Source organism: Jatropha curcas, chromosome 4 (assembly GCF_041381405.1).
Source record: "Jatropha curcas cultivar XTBG-Jc1 chromosome 4, XTBG_Jcur_1.0, whole genome shotgun sequence".
NCBI classification, from domain to species: domain Eukaryota; kingdom Viridiplantae; phylum Streptophyta; class Magnoliopsida; order Malpighiales; family Euphorbiaceae; genus Jatropha; species Jatropha curcas.
In genome coordinates, this window is record NC_143154.1 from 28,329,760 (window position 1) to 28,349,037 (window position 19,278).

The 19,278-nt window shown below is 32.2% G+C and overlaps 2 protein-coding genes across 2 annotated transcripts; both read left to right on the top strand.

Annotated features, from left to right (window-relative positions):
• Window positions 1-5,249: 5,249 nt before the first annotated feature.
• On the top strand, window positions 5,250-6,622 carry LOC105644077 (Ribosomal protein L34e superfamily protein). The gene has a single exon (XM_012229325.4). The coding sequence runs from the start codon at window positions 5,677-5,679 to the stop codon at window positions 6,385-6,387; it is 711 nt and encodes a 236-aa protein (XP_012084715.1). The 5' UTR covers window positions 5,250-5,676; the 3' UTR covers window positions 6,388-6,622.
• Window positions 6,623-13,611: 6,989 nt separating this feature from the next.
• Window positions 13,612-19,143, top strand: AAR3 (defective in cullin neddylation protein (DUF298)). The gene is made up of 9 exons (XM_012229322.4): window positions 13,612-13,868; window positions 14,441-14,567; window positions 15,054-15,105; window positions 15,271-15,346; window positions 15,492-15,574; window positions 15,851-15,947; window positions 16,692-16,737; window positions 18,388-18,476; window positions 18,580-19,143. The coding sequence occupies exons 1-9, from the start codon at window positions 13,811-13,813 to the stop codon at window positions 18,915-18,917; spliced, it is 966 nt and encodes a 321-aa protein (XP_012084712.1). The 5' UTR covers window positions 13,612-13,810; the 3' UTR covers window positions 18,918-19,143.
• Window positions 19,144-19,278: the final 135 nt, after the last annotated feature.

The window sequence follows — 19,278 nt, forward strand, 5'->3', positions numbered from 1 at the left end:
CTTGAAGGAAAGATTTTCTTTCTTTTACTCTCTTTCCCTCTTTTTGATTCTCTACTCTTTCCTTTCAGTCCTAGTCAGCATTTCCTTTCCCTTTCTTTCAACGCTTCCTCGCCAAAAAAATCGCCGAGTTAGCTTGATATTATTATTTATTTTTAAAAATTATTTTAAATTGATTTTAATATTATGTGGATGAAAATGTAAATTGGCCCATTGCTCTGGCTGTAAGGATAGTGTTGGCAATATCTCAAGAACCCAACAAGGGGTTTTGAATTGAATAATTTAATGCAGTGCCTTTCTTGTAAATTATTAAATAAATATCATAATAGTATAATTTTTAATCCTTTTTCTCTATTGAAGTTTTAAACAATAATTAATAAAATAATTACATCACAAATAAATTTTTTCTTAATTTGGCTAAATTTCCATTTATCTTATCTAAGTATTTTCTTCATTACTCTTTCCCCGATTAATTTAAGAGTGTGAGAGAGAGGTAATTACATGAGTTCAGAAGATTGAAAATATGGATAAGACTCATCTATATTTAATATAAAATCTATATACTCCAATTTAATAACTAATTTTCATCTAAGAAAAACTACCATGATTCATTATTTTCTCTATCCCACAATTATACGGTTAAATTTCATTTTTCACTTGTCTCAATTTGTAATCCTATTTTTTTTTTTTAAGAAAATAGTGTTTTTAACTGTGTTACGTCTTTAAAACTACTCTTTCTGTACTAAAATATAAGTCGTGTTTTTTCCTGTATACATAACATGTGTTTGATTAGTCATACACATAAATGAATGATTTGATCCATGACCTCCATAAAATGATACAAAATTAAATTATATAAGCCTTACAACGTTGGATTTTGTAAATTACAAATGCAAACATGGGAATCTACACCACTTGAAATTTTAGAAATTAGGGTGGAGAGTTTTGTCATAAAGATTTAGGTTGTTTAAGTTTGTGAAATTGATTTGGAAATTCTAGTTATTTTGGTAGAATTTGATTTAGTTGCAGTTCAAATCCATTTAATTGAATTCACAGAATTTGATTCTTTATTTTTTCATACTAAATACAAAATTTAGATTTATAAGTAAATTATATAAATTTTTGTGAAACTCATTTATTTATGTAACTTTTTTTTTTTAATTCTCAACAACAAAGTACTTGTTGGTGGGCCAAACACACAATAATTGACTAATTGGTGATTGCAAATTTTTATTTTAGAATTATTTTTTGTTGGAAGTACAAATTAATTTTCTTGATTTTTTTATTTATGTGAAATGTGAGACGTTTTGAATTCGAGTCTTGTCAATTATAATAACCTTTTTACTAATTTAATGAACTAAAAGGAAAATATCACGTTGTGTAGTTAAGGAAAGAGAGTTGTTTTTTTTTTAAATATATATATATATTATATAACTCGTAATATTACTTTGACTTACTAAGCATCTTAATAAATAAAAAAGATCATTTAAAAAAAAAAGAAAGATGATCAACACGATACAAGAAAAGTCATTTGAATTTGGACTTGATCGGCGATAAGCCCGTTTATCGGCGAGTTATTTGATTCAAAATCTAAGGGCGGAGAAAACCAAGATCTGTAAAGCACATTAAAAAAAAAAGTTAATAAAGGAAAACTCATAGAAATCCACGTCAATATCTGATGTCATTGGTACCACGTGGGTTTGACCCCACCGTGGCCCCCTAATAGCTTACAAGTCATTCAATTAACACAGCGTTCCGCCACGTCAGAAAACATATGCTAAGTAGGCCCCACCAACCATCAACAAAAAAGAAAGATAAAGTGAAAAAGTGATCTATCTCTCCAGAGCCTAGCTAGCACCAATCTCCGTTGATCTCCATCACTGGAATCACGATCAGTAAACACGTGCCACAAATCTCACACATGTAAAACATCAAGGCAGGCAAGCCAACCTGAAAGAATCTGTTTCTAGTGGCTCAGCATTTTCCTGCTTAAATGGAAATATGCTCTGGAATCGACACGTGTCCATTCCAAAAAAGCTGATGTCTATCTTCTTCTTTATGCGTGTGAAATTCCTATTTGGTGTTCGAGTAGATAAAAAATTAAAATATTATAAAATATATGACACGTCATCAAATAATTTTAAAAAAATGTTAGAGATTGGTTGCTTGGATTTTCTATGAAAGTAATAAATGCAACGTATCAAGTAATGATCATGTTGAGAGTTTTCACCTTGTTTTTATATTATTATTATTATATGTTGCTCACAAGGTGTCAAGGTCTTATGAGTTCTGGCATATGAATTATTAGAGATGAATATTTTAATTTTTCTTATATAAATTGAATGTAATTAAACTAATAAGTTGATATGTTTATTTTCAAAATGAAAGAGAATATGTCAATATAAAGAGTCAACTATTTAATTTATGACCATTTTAGTTTTAAAAGACATCTCAATAATTGGATGAATTTCAATAAAATAAAAAATTTAAATTTTTCTAATGTAAAATCAATCTTGTGTGAAAAAAATCTTGCTATTTATCATAGTAATCATAATTGTAGTTATTATTAATATTTTTATATCGAGATAAGTGTAATTTTAAATTTATGAACTAATACAAACTATTTTATAATAGACGAATCTTAAAAATTTTATGAGAAGAAAGAAAATTATCTTACTTACGAGGCTCCATTTATTTCCCTAAAATAACTTGTAATAAAATATTTTTTATAACTTTTTATTATTTCGGTGTTCAGAAAAATAAGTCCACAAAAATAACAAATTTAGAGTACTAAAAATTCATTTTCCATCATAAAACTAAAAAGTACTATTTGTTTAAAAAGAAAAAGTACATTTTATAATAAGTACTGCCAACTAGAATTCAGAAGAATATGCTTTGAGCACATCTTTCATGTAATATACTAGTATTAGATTATTGTTTCTTGGAAATTTAAATAATTGGATAATTGGATTTAAATATCAATCTATCACCCATATTCAAGACAGGCAATGCCAACTTCAAAAATATATATAATTAATGAAGTTGATTTCACGTCTAGAAGACTTATCTTTAAGTGTTTTTTCTTTTTTTTTTGGTGGTTGAGGAAATTATTAATTAGAATTTAGAAGTTATGGGAAATGAAGCGTGGGCTTGTGTTTTGGGCTTAGACTTTAAATCTAATGAGATTGGGCTTTTCCTTCTTTTCCTCAATAGAAGTGATTAAGACTGGCTAGCCTAGCACAAATAGGTGGCTTTTGATTGCAGATTTTGGTCTTTGGGAATACTTCGACAAATTATAATGCACTAGTGGGTAATTATTTCACTCTTCTAAAATAATTTTTTTAGTTGTGCTCTGGATATAAATGGACCTATACACAGCAGGCTAATATTTCCTTTAAAGAATATGATAGCTTAGCTTATAGTCTTGCACTAGAAGAAAAATGGGTTACTCTCATTATATATAATGAATGAAGTCAACTAAGCACAGTCTCTGCATTGGATAGACTTCCAGGAACTTGAAACTTGAGACTCTGCATTTCTAAAAATAATAGATGTAATATATTAGAATTGGTTTCATCACATTTAGAGATTATGATAAAATAATATTTCTTTCCCATTTTGTTTGTTACTTTTTTTTTTTTTTATGTTCTAAAATATTTACAAAGTTTCATTATTTATATATTTAAAAAATTAATTTTCTCATAATAACATTTATAATTGTTCATTAAACGAATAACTTTTATTAATATCTTAATGAGTTAAGGGGAAAAATGAGCAAAATGACAAAACGATTTTTATTGACTGAATCTTAAATCTGTGTGTTTTATCAAACTATGTAAACAAAATGAGACGGAGAAAGTAAATTTTGAAAGAGTTAGATACAATTATAATTTCTCGAAAATAAATTGGATTAAATTGAAAATAACTTTGAATACTTTTTTTTTTTTTTTTTTTTCATCTCGCGTGGTTGAGGTTGTGGAGGTATAGACAAAACAACAATGGGTGGATAGCCTCAATGGAAGACTTTGGTAAATGGCCAACAAGAGGAATAATGATTCATGACTTCATGGTTTGATTTAAATTTTGAATATCATTTTTTAATTTGACTAGATTTCAAAACCCAAACGCACAACAAACCAAGGGTCAAAAATGGATATTTTCCATTGTTTCTTTCTTTTGTTTTCACATGGATCATTTCAAGATTTTAACAGCAAAATGAAGAAAAATGGTTGCAATCAGTTACTTGCCTTAGTCAGATAACAAGTTGATATATTGTTCCATTTGCACGCTTATTTTAATCCGTCGTCCCTAGAATTTATTATATTATTTTTATGAATTCAAATAACATTGCATGAATTTATTTATTTATGTTTTTTAAGGTACTTTTATTATTTATGTTATTATTCTTGCCTTCCAATTTATTATATTAATATTAATTTTCGCTCAATTAATGTCCAATTTAAAATAAATTGAAATTAAAAAATAACATCAAAAAATCATTTTGCTTGCGATTTAGCCACATTGATTAAACAACATTTCATTCGTTAGCTATGCACTTTAATCTTTTTATATTGTGAATTTATTTCTATTTTATATATTTATATAGATTGAAGAATTAGTATAATAATAATAAAATGTATGATACCATGATTGAACAATAATATGTAAGAGATAAAAAAAAAATTTTGCGCTTACTTTTAATATAAATGTGAAATAAAAGAGTAGACAATTTAAATTTATCTTAATATTAATATATTTACTGTTAATACACGCATAATTTTCTCTCAATGCTTAAAAAAAATTTTAAAAAATATTAAAAAACCATGCACTTGTAATAAACTAAAATAAATAAATAAATAAATAGATGATTTACAATTAGAATAGACAACTATTTCAACTAACTAGCTAATTAATTATTATGTGAATCACGGCTTATACATGCAAAAGGCACATAAGTTCCAATCATCAAACTTCAAAAACCCTAAAAAGGTTATTAAACATGAACATTATGTCATAATTAATGGAAATAATCCCAATTTTTATACTATAAGATGCAAAAAGGGCTAAATTATTTATAATAAAGTAAAAAGTGGGCCAAGCCCATAGTGAACCCCACCAAATCATTGACACATCATTAGGCCATGAGGAAGCCCATCCCATGTCAGCCCACGTAACGCTTCGTTTCCAACTGGTCATTTGCGTGTGTAAGCCTCTTCAATATGGTAATCTGCCATTTGGTTAATAATCAAAAAGCTTAGAAACCGATTGCGATATATATTAAAAAACACACCGCGTTAAATGACTCTTCCTTGTCCTTTCTGCTTCTTCTCTGGCTTGGCTCCTTCTTAGCCGGCCTGATAACCCAATTTACAGAGCAAGGATCTCTCTTTAGTCTCTTGCTTTTTCATTTTGGATTCAGTCCAGTTTTCTGTTTGAATTGTATGTTACTGTTTGATAATTTTCGTCTTTGTTGCTGCACATCTGGTCACCGACAAACATTGCCTTTCATCTTGAAGAGTAGGTGAATTCTTGCTCTTTTTGATTTTTAACGAGGTGGGTCGATCTGATTTGGGTGTAGATTGGTGAGTTTAATTTGTTTTTGTGATTTGGATTGGTTAACATCGGTGGGTTCGTTTAGAAGATTGAGGTTGATTCAAATTTTTCTGGGTTTTATCTGAAATGGTCTATTTCCATAGTTCAATCTCGGTCTGCAACTCCGTCGACCAATCAGCAACAGCAGTCATGGCAAATTCTGTGAATTCTAATGAGTTGCATCCAAAATCAGCAAGGCACAATAATCATGTGCATAAGAATAGGAAGACAAATAATAATAATTTGAATTGTTCTAATATCCCTGTTTGTGATCGATCTCGATCAGCTATTGTTGATGTTGTGATATTGATTGCTGTTATTTGTGCTTGTGGGTTCTTGTTATTTCCTTATTGCAAGATTGCAATTGTCTGTTTGATTGAATTTGCCGGTGCCATTCATTATGTGGTCAAAGAAGAGGTTATGGGAAATCCAATGATATATGCATCCATAGGGATTAGTACCTTTTTTGCTGCAATAGCTGTGTGGATAGTACTTATATGTACAGCTAGGAAATGTGGGAATCCAAATTGCAAGGGCCTAAGAAAGGCAGCTGAATTTGATATTCAGCTGGAGACAGAGGAGTGTGTGAAGAATTCTAATGGTACTTTGGTTAAAGACGGAGTTAAGAGGGGGCTATTTGAATTGCCTCGTGATCACCATCGTGAATTGGAGGCTGAACTGAAGAAAATGGCACCACCTAATGGGAGAGCAGTTCTGGTTTTTCGAGCAAGGTGTGGATGTTCTGTTGGGAGATTGGAAGTTCCGGGACCAAAGAAGCAGAAGAAGATCAAGAAGTAGGAGTTGTTTTATTTCTTAATTTTGTAGGAGGGATATAACCAATACAGGGGTAGAATCATAAGGGAGAGAGGAGTGTCTTCTCCTATCGTTCTTCTCAGGAGCTACTTTGTCCTTAAATAAGCTCATGCCAATAATTTGTAAGGGATTATATACACATTTGGTTATAGTGGAGAATATAAGAATCCTTTCTTTCATTAACTTTGTTTGGATATTATATATTAATCGTTTCTTTCAATTACAGTCTTAGATTCTTTTTTTATCTTTTAAATAAATATTCATTATTGCAGTTTATTAGATTACTTTTGCAGTAGATTGATTGTATAATAGTTTTTGCTGAATTTTTGACTCCTTTTTTGTGAAAGTTTATGATTAGTTTTAACACATGATCAAGTAGCATGTTATTGTGTTGATAACTATTGGACTTGAGTTCGGATAAAAGGAAAGCAAATGTCACATCCAATCCTTCTAGTTTGAATGATTGATAGTATGTGGCTGTTCTTTTCTTTTTCATATAGGGATCATGTTACTGCTATTCAGGAAGCTTTGGATGACTATTAACTGTAAATCATGGAGCTCTATCTATGATTTAGAGTCATTTATAATGGATAAGATTTCTTCTTCTACTAACTGAGTTAGTAGTTTTGAACTTGTGTATGCTGTGTATTTGTTGCTATCAATTTCATTCTCTGCTCGGCAGAAATTTAGCTGCTGCTTGTTTAAGGGGACTTCAAGTAATGCATTCAGATTTGGCATGTCACAAGTATAACTTAGAAAATAGAAAATAGAAAGAGTGGAAAGAGGAGTAAGACTTAAGGGCAATAATTTCAAGGTAGGTTGTGGAAATCTCCTGAATTTCAAGGTAGGTTGTGGAAATCTCCTGAAATTATGTGAAGGTGGTGCATGTATTAGAAAAAAGCCAAAGGATTTTCATTTAGTTTGTGATTAGATCAATTATACCTGACTGAAGTGAAGACCATGTCCTTCAAGTGCTGGTGACTTGCTTTTCCACAAAAACTGTGATTGTAGAAACAAGTTCAATTTGATGGTAACTAAAGTTTTGACATTATAAACCAAATTTTGTTTAGTCACTAATACATTTGGTCAAAATTTCTTTCTTTTATATTGAAGGTGATCTCTTAATTTCTTTGTTCCTTCTGCAGGTATGCATTGCATTTTGTTGATGCATCCTTAAAGTAGAATGATCCATAGATGTCAATACTTAGTAGTTGTTAAGGAAATGACTTGTCTAATTTCAACGGCTTTCTTTTTTTCTGTTCTTTTCCATTTTCTTCTTTAAAAAAACAAATAGATCTAGCACCGTTTCCCAAGAATGAAGCATTACTGGTTTCAGGAAAATTTCCTTGTAGTTGAAAAGCAGTTTATTTCACTGAAATATTAACTTGTTTACCTGTCTTTGTATTCAGAATCAGAAGTGCTTAACTGCATATAATGGAAATAAAGACTTGTGATTGCATATGTGAAGTTCTTAAGTCCATGCTGCATGTGACTTTTAGTACTGATTTGTTTTTCTTGATCTTTTCTTGATTCATCAACATCCTTCTTACGTACTTTCAGTTAACACAAGAACATTTTCTTTCTAATGGACTTCATGAAGCATAATTGATGGTTATGTGCTAACTGCTCTGTTTCTGTCTTTCAAAAAACAAAGGCTTTTGCAAACTGACCTTCAAGAAAAACTACTCCTGTGTTATTAATGTTAGTTAAGTTGATTTGTAGTCTTGTTTTAACCATTTCTGGTTTTTTTCACCTTTCTTTTGGTATTCTATTTTATTTGATATCTTGTTTCTGAAGACTTTTTACTGGAGTTTGTATTTTTCTTATAACTATGGACATTTTAAGGAATAGATGACCCTTCAGGCCGAGTTCAACTGTATATTCAAAGATTGGTTCTTTTTTCCTAGTGTGCCTCTCTGATTAGGTCACATTGGGAGGCAGATATTCAAACAAGGGACTATGTCATTGGATTGAATTTAATGACTCTGGTTAAAAAAAAAGGAAGATGACCAAAAATTGGAAACAATTTGAACAAGTCTTCATTCTTTTGTTCTCATCTGTTTGGCAGTTAAGGGTTTTTCCTGCTGGCCTGATCTGTGAACATAGACGATAGAAGATACAAACTTGAGAACAGCTCTATTGCATAGATACTCGACACTTAATAGTAGAATGAAAAATGAGGAAAGGTAAAGCAAATTTGCAAACAATCTATCTCTTTTGGCTAGCTTCTAGATGGAATGAAAACTTGCAGGGGATGATTATTAAGATTTACACATTGGCTAGTTCGAGCTTGACCCATTTAATAAGATATGCAGATGACTCGAGTTTTGGCTAGTTCAAACTTGACTTGTTAACAAACGAGTTCAGTCGCGAGTATCATCAGGCCTATGGAAATATGTACAGCTACAAATGTGTTTATACAATTAGAAACTTAAGATAATGTCAAATGGTTTCTGAAGGATAAGACATAAAGCAATTCTAAAACAATTTTCCTGTGTCCCAGACACGTGCAAAGGCTGAGTTGTTGAATTTCTTTTGCTAACTAGCTTAATCAGAAACGTTCAATCAAGGAGATCAGTAGTGATTAGTTAAATCAATTTAACATAGTGATTAGGTAAGAGGCATCACTTTAACTTACATGTCAACTCCACTAACAAAGCATCTTTCTCGAAAGAGGCAAAAACATGGTATTGGTTACTTCCTACTTTAGCCGATAGAGGTTGGTTAAATAACAACTACAACGAAATCAAGGATTTCGGGCAGACTGAAATTACGCATGGATGTCATAAATATTGTTAAATGTATTATTTACTCCAAATTTTATATTTTAAAATATTACAAAAATATTTATTTCAATTTTGCCATTTCGAATTGTTTTTCATAGTAGTTCAAGGAATTCTTATTTTTAACTATTACATACTTTACATAGATGCATATTATGGATGGAGGTATTATTTTTAATTAATGCATGCATATTATTAGTGTAAAATTTTAATATATAATCTGAATAAAAAATTGTGATTAAACATAAATTTATCTATCCATCCATTGTATATTTCGCTTAAAATAGAGAAAAGTGCAACATTGTCAAATGGGTGCTATAAAAATTGTTCGGAGATGAAATTATGTGTTTCCCTTAAATTTATACTGTATTTATAAAATTACACCAATTACTTCTTAGAATGTAGCTTTGGTTTTGCTGGTTAATGCTCCACTATATTTCCCAAAATGAGTAATGGCCACAATTTTTTTTGCTGAGAATGAGAGGCTATCTTTAGTTTGCTCTTTGTAAAAAGATGTTAAATCACAGGTCACTTGCAGACTGCCACAACTTTTAATCCAAACAGAACATATTAAGTTCAAGAATCAAGTGGTCAAATTGAATTTCTCAATCAAGGTATTTCACTATCATTTAAAAAAAAAAAGAATTTTAATTTTCTTGGAGAACAATCAAATAATCTTTTCCAAAAACTATAAAAAAATCCAGTAAATCCAAGTATTTCACTATGTGCATGTAATTCTTTGAGTAAATAAAATAAAAAAAAAAGAATGTCTATATTCAAGAAAATTTTTAATAATATAGAACTCGACCTATGATGTGATTTCGCATGGTTGACCAACAGCAGTCAACATCACCTCCCACTGGAATCCGAATTCTCTGACCCAGGATCCGAACCCGATGACAAAGGCCCAGCATCGGCAGAATCTATAAAATTATTAGTAATAATCCAACCGAAACCAGTCGTCGGCCTTCTCTGGCGCTGCCCATCTTCACTACCGACACCATCATCCTCCACAGGCATCCCAAACCGACAAATCGGGCACGACCCATGGATACCCAACCACTTTTCTATACAACCGGAATGAAATCCGTGTTTACACGGCATCTCCCGAATCTCGCCGCCGATACTCATCTCGTCCAAACAAATTGGGCAGTCCTCAACGCGATCTTCAGTCACTATTATTCTTGGCATCGCGTCTATCGACTCTTTCGATGCCGGTAAAGGCCCAGATTTGTCGCCGCCAATTGGGAATTGGAAGAAGGCGACGGAGCTGGTCGGCGAATTAAAGATAGCGATTTGAGGGATGGCTTGTTGTTGTTGTTCTTCCTCTGCAATCAGGCGCATGAAAACCATAGCCAGAGAATTAATTCTGGCCACGGACTCCGCTACGCTTGGTTCAGTGCCGGTGCTGTTAGTGTTACCGTCCATCGCTACAGTAGTCGCTCGAGAAAGAACAAAACTTATGAGTGTTTGAGGAAGAAATGGAGAGGGGATTTATATATACATATAATGTACAGTGCAGAATCATAATGAGGAGATTACGGAAGAATCTAGAATCTTAATGACATCAGGGATTGCGGTTTATACTCCTTCTGGCGGTCTGGTGAGAATACTTTCGGAGTGGGTAACTAATTGGACGCGTTGGGCCGATGGCGGTGAATTATTGCCACGTCATTCTACGAGTTCCGCGGAGACCAAATCCTACTTGGAATTCTATTTTTATTATAAAGTAGTAACTAATTTATTATTCATAAATTCATAATCTAACAACTATAAGAAAAATATAGTGATTTGTCAAAACTAAATCTACATCCCAAGTTTGGCATAAATTACGGTTAAAATCGTAAACCTTGAAAAATATTACATTTGAATCTTCAATTATATTTTAAATTTTATAAATTTTTTATTTTTTAATTGCAATACTGTGAAAATATCCTTAATCCATAATATTTTGGTAACCATAATAAAATTATTTTTTCTAGTTCATTTCACTATTACAAATTAGGAGCTACTATAACAATTATAAAAAAGGCAAAATATATTAAGATCCCTAAACTTTTGACTTTTACACTATTTTTCTTGAAGAAAACCTTTTTTTTTTTTTTTTTTTGAGAAAATGGAAGGATTGGATTACTAAAGGCTTTCAAGCCCCAAAGTATTAACAATATAAATAAGAGGTGAACCAAAAGATTCAATCTGACCAGACAAAGAATGGGAAGCCTAAACTAGACTGTGAGCAACACCATTCACTGATCGATGAACAAAACAAAGATCAACACTAGATATCTCTGTCAAAAGAGATTAACAATCGGCTATAAGTGAACCAAAAGCAGAATCATATTGATAAAATGAACCAGCAATAGCTGAAACCATGTTGTGCATCTGATTTCAACAACATTAGACCATGAATGACATTTGATCCAACTTAACGCCTCAAGAATGGCAATAACTTCAGCAACACTGGCTGAGAAGGCACCTCGCACACGCTTCTGAAGACTTGCAACAAAATCTCCAGCTGAATCACGAAGAACACACCCCAGGCCAATAAAACCATCGCGAAAAATGGCAGCATCAACGTTAAACTTAAGAATACCAATAGGAGGCTTGACCCAGGAAATAATATGAGAAACAGATGCCGAAGGCCCCTGCTGAACCCACACAGACAGTCATTCCTGCAACATGGACAGAGCCCCTGAACAACTTGAGCAGCTGAACGAGATTTAGCTTGCCAGACAACCTCATTCCTACACTGCCACAAGGACCAGCAAAGCATAACCACAATAGAAACATCATCCAACGAGGAATGCCCCAGAATCCGTGAGAACCAGTCCAAAAAACTAGAAAATGAGAGGGAAACACCGCGCACAGCAGTCAGAGCCCAGCAAGATCTAGCAAAAGGGCAAGAAATCAAAACATGAAAGATCGACTCGGAAGTAGCGTGGCACAGAGGACACAAATTCACCACAGGCACAAGTCGCTGCTGCAACAAATCCAAACTAGGTAAAGCGCCATTACAAGCTCGCCAAACCATATTCAGAGCTTTAGGAGGAGCCTTGATACGCTAGTGGTAAGCGAACGGGACAGCCATGGCATAACAATAAGTGACCTATAAACACCTTGCACTCGATCATCCTCATTGAAGGTCTGAGCAATCAGTGGCTCACCCCACTGCCTATCACGAATGAGATCCGAAACCACTAGCACATCAGTAGAAGCAGGTCTCGTTGTGGAAATCATAGATGAAGGAGAGCTCGGTAACCATCCCAAACCAAAATGTTCCAATCTAAACCCACCTTCCAACAAACACCAGTCTTCAACAGATCTCAAATAGCCCAGAAGCTATGCCAAAGAAAACTGGGATTGAAGCCTAACGAGGACTCTAGAAAAGATGTATTCGGAAAGTAGCGTGCTTTAAGAAGCCGAGAGACCAGAGAAGTAGGAGAAGAAATAAGAGACCAAGCCTGTTTCCCCAGCATAGCCAGATCGAACTCATGGAGCCGCTTGAAACCTAACCCACCAAGACACTTTGGCCTGCTCATTCGTTCCCAGCTTTATGCAATTTTGGTTTTGATTTTACATTTTTTCAAATTAATATTTAATCAAAATTGACTTCTCATAGTTAATTAAAATTTAAAACTAAATAATTAATTAAAGTTGTCTTTTCATTTTTGTTTTTGTATAATTAATCAAAATTAATTTTTCATATTTAATTAATAATTAAAAAATTGAAGAGTTAATCGTAATTGATTTTTCATATTTCATTATTTATTTAATTCATAATTGAATAAAATTATCTTTTCACTATTTAATTTATAATGGAAAATTGAATAGTTAATTAAAATTGTATTTTTCATTTTTGTTTCGAGTAATATAAAATTAACTTTCTAGATTGAAAATTAAAAAATTGAATAGTTAATAAAAAAAATCTAAATTATTTTATTAAAATTTTATAAATTGGTTCGAACTGAACCGAATCGTTTTATGATGTAAAATTAACTCAGAACTGTTGGTTTAAAGAATTAAATTGGAATCGACGGTTCAATGACGAATTCAAAATTCAATAAAAAAATACACTCAAATTGAATCGAACCAACGATGTGTAATTTTTAGAATACTTTCTACTAAAATCAAACTCTAATTTGTGAAAAAAATTAATTCCCATTCTTAACATTAGATTAATTATCAGTAGCTAATAGTTTAACTAATTTATTTGTTTTCTAGTGAAAGCATATGTATCTATATATAATCTAAATTAATTATAATTATAATAGTTTTAACTCTTTCCAAATTATTAACTAAATTAATTATAATTATAATTTTTTATTTTCTCTCTCTATATGTATCTATATAACTACATTAGTATATATATTTTTTGATAAAATAGAAATTCATGTCCTTTCATAAAATAACGTGAAAACAAAAAACATCCCAAAAAGCGTAAAACGGTAATAGTGTAAGACACTGACACGCAAATAACACACAGAGACAGAGGGAGATAGCCAGATAAAGAGACACCATGCCCACCATCCCTGTTGTACATGGTTTTTGTTAATTTCTAATCTAGGGTTTTTGCTTCTACCTATACATCATCTCTATCTCCCTCTTCCGGCTTGCTTTATCTCAAAATGGATTTTCCGGATTCAAATCGGGTTGATATTTTCCAGATTTACCAGCGTTACTGCGGTAACTTCACCCGCTTCGCTGATTTTTCATCAATTTTGAATTTCTTTCATAAACTGTGTCTTGATGTTTTTTAGATGGTTTCTTGCTTTGTGTTTCTTTTGATAGTGAGCTAATTATTCAGATTTTTTACTTGAAATAAAGTCTGGATTTTTATTTTTATTATGTTTTTATAGCTCTGATTTTGAATTTTGTTGATATCTTTTTGTTTTTTAAGTTTTTGTTTAAGATTCAATGAATTTTTTTTTTTTTTTTTGTTAATTTTTATTTTTCCTTTAGCTGGATTATGTAAAGTATGAATATCGGGCTTAGTTTAGTTGCCATTATGCAAATTATGAGAGAATCTATATTATGTAGGTGTTTAAATTTGTTATCTTTATTCTGGATTTTTGTTAAACAAATTTTTGTCCCATTGTGTCAATGGATTTTATTTGTACATGCAGTACGGTTTTCTAAACAATTTGTAAATTTTGCATCTTTTAGTTGCATGCTATTATTAATATATTACTGTTTAAGAACAATTGATTTATTTCTATTGAAAGTCTTACTTAGCTGGATCTAAATTTTTCTTGCAGATATTAGATCAGGAAAATCATACGAGGGGGAAAGAAAAGAGCAAGATGATGATATGCATCACTGTAAATTCTCAAGGGATGCATTGGCTCAGCTTTTAAAATTTGTGGAATTGAGGGTGCATACAAGGTATTCATCATTTCATCTTCTATGAGCTGCTTGGAATTTTTCTGAGGATAAGACTCTTGGATTACTGATAGTATGTGTCATGAGTAGCATGTAGCCTGGATTGTTAGACAAATAAACTTAATCTATTAGGGTCAGTAAGGTTAACGGTTGAACCATTTTTATCTGTGTGTTGTCTTATGAGTTGTCTATATTGATAACTCTGTATCTGGTAAATTAGCATGTAAGTAATAGAATTTGTGCAGTACGGCATGTTTGTCCAAGTGTCTTGAACACAACTCCTACTTTAAGAAATTAACCCTATTGTTATGCAAGACCATTGATCCCCGATTAGTATCATGTATCCTGTATATGATTAGAAAATTGCTACTTGATATCAAACTCATTGGCGTAACTAAGCCTCATTCTCAAAGCAGTTGGGCCATATAGACCCTCGTATTTTATCTTTTCCAATTTCCTGAAAGTTATTCGGGCATATTTTCTTGACAGGATTTCAATTTTTGAGGAACTTGCAAAGCTCATGTCAAAGTTAGAATTTATGGTGAGTCTGAATTTATTTTGAAGTTCATATGCTATGTGCCTGATGAAACTATTCACTGACCCCTCCCATTTCTCAAAATTTTTTTTTATTTTTTAAGAATGGCTTGTATTGGTGTTTATTGACATTAACATGTACTTCTTTCTTTTTTCTTCCTCGTTCCGGTAGGTGGACTTCTCTGAATACTCACATTTCTATGATTTTGTGTTCTTCATGTGCCGTGAAAATGGTCAAAAGAATATCAGTAAGTTCCCTTTTTCTCTTTAATTCTTCAGGATGTATGGGCTAAATATGTTTGTTTGATTTTGGATAATTTGCTTATTCTTTGCTTGCTTTTTTTAACATATTTTTGATTCGATGGTGTCTTATTTTCCTGGAATGCTTTGCAGCGGTAAGCAAGGCAGTTACTGCATGGAGGCTGGTTCTAGCCGGTAGGTTTCGGTTGCTGAACCAATGGTGCGACTTTGTCCAGGTATCAGTTATATTAGCCAGACCACAGATTTAGATTTTCTCTATCTATTGTTATCTTAAGCTGTGTCAATTGAATGGAGTGCTTTGTAAAATGTTAGCACGTGTTTCCATTCATTCTGCTTAAGTCTATTAATCTGATATTATTGCCTTTTTGGTTGGACATGGAATTAATGTTGGCTGTTAAAAATTATTGCCTTGTCGTTTTCTTAATATAATTTGTTATCCTGTTGTTTTTGGCATTTCTTTTGAACCAACTAATCTCTTTGACAAATTTTAGGAAAATCAGAGACATAATATCTCTGAGGACACGTGGCAGCAAGTTCTAGCTTTTAGCCGATGCGTGCATGAAAATCTTGAAGGGTATGATCCTGAAGGTACAATTATTTAAAATTTCAACTATAAATTAAGCTACTTGCGCATATGCTATATTTTGATGCTTAATTTATCTTTTTTTAGATGCTTCATATCTTCTATTTATATGAACATGTCCGTAATATATCAATTTTTATATGATTAAAAAAGGAGGTTTTAGTGATGTTGAATAAATTGTTTTATCAAAATTGTGTTTGCTTGTTACCAGTTTTGCATGTTTTTACTTACGAAGTGTTGAATCCTTGATGTTCTATCAGAGGCTTCAGAAAAGAGATACCATAAATAGACAAACATTATTAAAACTAATCATGAATATAATTCGCACCTGTCCTATCTTTGGTTACTACTTACTTGGTGTTATTTTGTCCAATATCATGCTTGGATTTTATGCTTTTGCATGTGTTTCATAGTCATTTTCTTTCATTGAAATAAATGGTATTTTCTCTCTACTTCTATATATTATTTTATTTTATATTTTCTATTATCGTTGTTGGTGCGTTCCCTGCATCATGACATGATGATTGTGGCATGCCTACATAAAGTTTTATAATCTGAAATATTGGAGTTTATTTGTTTCATAAGGAAACCTAATATCATCATCCTTGTCGGTTGTTGCACACATCCACCCAGTTCTAGAAGAGAATGTACAAGTTTATTCTGTTTTGGATTAAATATTGCGAAATCGATTCTTTGTTGGTACTATGAAGTAATTTTCGCTTATTTATTCTTGTTATACTCATTTGCAGGAGCATGGCCTGTCCTAATAGATGACTTTGTTGAGCATATGTACAGGTTTGTTTTATATTGATAGCCTCTGCAATATTTCAATGAATTTCGATGACTTCCCTTAGGCTTTATTTTCGAAGGAGAGGAAAGAAAATAATGGAGGAAGGAGGATAATGAAATCTATTTTACATTAAAACAATGCAATTTTCTCAATTCATTCGTCATTTTTTTCTCCATTTAAGAAAGATTCTAATTTTGTGGGCCCAGAGAAAAATAGTGCATATTTTCCTTATTTTCCTCAATCTTTCCAAACAAGGGGAAATCCTTTTTCTTGATATTTTCCTTATATATATTCTTTCCTCCAAAAACAAAAATTTTTCCTTTCCAAACAAAGGGTTAATGATTTATCCATTTTATCACAAATTCTTGCTGTTAATTTACAGCACACTGTGTTAAGTGATCTGCTTCCTTGTATTACATGAGTGCCTGCAGTATTTTGCTTTTCTTATACCTTTATGACTGGGATATTTAATCTGTTTGACATGCAAATGACCTACAGTCTCTTAAAGTAGCTCATTTCAATTCTGTGTATCCAAACCAATATATTGTCTTAGGTTGTGGACACATAAAGCTTAAAACTGAATTGGTCCTGGTTTGTTATTGCAGAATTGAGTTATTCTGGTACCAATAATTCATGGTCTTAGTAGAAAGAGAGTTACAATTAGAAGCATAAAAATGATGGTCCCCACCGACATAAAGGATGAATGAACACATTGAAGATGAGTAAATGATCGAAATGAGAAGTGTATGCGATCAAATGCGCCCATAAAATCTATACACAGTCTAGCATGACTTGGCAAAAAATGAAATTATAGCTATCATCATCCATATCTTATCTCTGATTAATCTTCTTGAAACTTGTGTAGTTGATCAGTCTTAACGGTTCACACTAAGTAGTTTACCCCTCTTTAAACATTTTCTGTGTTTAGAAATTGTTGATTACTTTTTTTTAGAAACTGACACTTAAAATAGTTGACATTTCCCTCTCTATTCAGAATTGGGTGATATTAGTTTGGTACTTGGGAATATGGAAAACTGCTGGTTGATTTTATAAGTATTGATTAGCTTTTGTTCGGACGTCAATTTTCTTAATATTTGAAACCGAATTTGTAGAGTCTTGGGGGAGAGGAATCCAACTACATTCTTTCTTTCAATTTTAGGGAAAATACATTAAGCTTATATTAGCTGTGACATCAATTTCGTCTTCATTTAACATAGCATTTTGATATCATAATTAGGTCATCAATATGAGTCCTTACATGCCATGAGTTCGCATAAAGTCAACTATTTTCCTTACAAGGGGGAATTGTTAAGCAAGTGCCAGTTCCAGTTTAATTTTTACTTTTGGGACAATTCATGCCTTTGGTTCTCCCATGTTATACGAACTGTCAATGTGTGATAGTGGATGGAGCATGTTTGCACAAAATAATGGCTTATAGAAAGTTTAGTGATAAATTTGGCCCATAAAATAATGACTCCAGGAGGCCTTTTGAGAGAATGGTAACCCAATTTTCTATTACCATCGCAGCAGTGCAACACAAAAACTGTAGAAGTCAATCCAGATGTTGAAAATTGAAAATTCTTTTGGGTTTTTCTGATCTCCGTTTCTTATCAATTGCACTGGAAACTAATACCTGCAATCGATCTTATTGGCAGGATATCAGGATCCAACAAAGATTCCAACATTTTCTGTAACTGCGGTGATTCAGAGTCTCAATCATGTGTATTTGAAGAACCTCTTCCTGGTATCACTTGGCAAAAAAATTTCAGTTTTGATTCCAATTTTTCTCTCAATTTTAACTTTTATGCAAGAGAGTATAAGTGCTTATACTGTTGGTTTTGTTGCAGGGTTGAAAGTGACTCCTGGTCTGAAGAGGAAGTTGCCTAATCTTCAAAATGAAGAAATGGAGTCGTCAGATTATCATTTAACAGAATATACTGACCTTAATCTTATGTCGAATTCGAAGAGAAACAGGCTGAAATCTCGCAGACCATTGAACTGGGAGGATAATCCACCGGGTAATTCAGCTGGTGATTGCATGGAAGTCATTAAACATAATAGTCCAATGGGGTCTACCAAATCTCCGTGTGCAGTTGAAGGTTGCTTGTCCAGGGGCTTTGCCGGGCTATTCTCAACTCGTTCCTATTTGCAACTTGATCGAGAAAGAAGAGTTTCTTATACATAGAGCTTGCAATCCAAACCCAAAAAAACGTTTTGCAGGCTGATATGGTTTGTTATACTTGTATGTGTGGCTTGGGGTCAATATTCATGTATACCCACATTTTCTGTATTATGTGGGATATAATTTTCTTCAAATCTGAAACAGTCATGGAGATTTCTTATTGATTGAATGTTACATCAGTACTCTGTTGAGCGTTAAGAAACTAATAAGATGTCTACTATTAGATTTATTTGATTTCTTTAGCTTGTAGAATATGAACAATAAATTGCCATGTTTGAGCATGCTTGTGAAACATTAGTTTGATTTTGGATTTTCATTCTAAGACGACGTTGTCAGCAGCAATTTAGGCAGCCAATGAGACGAC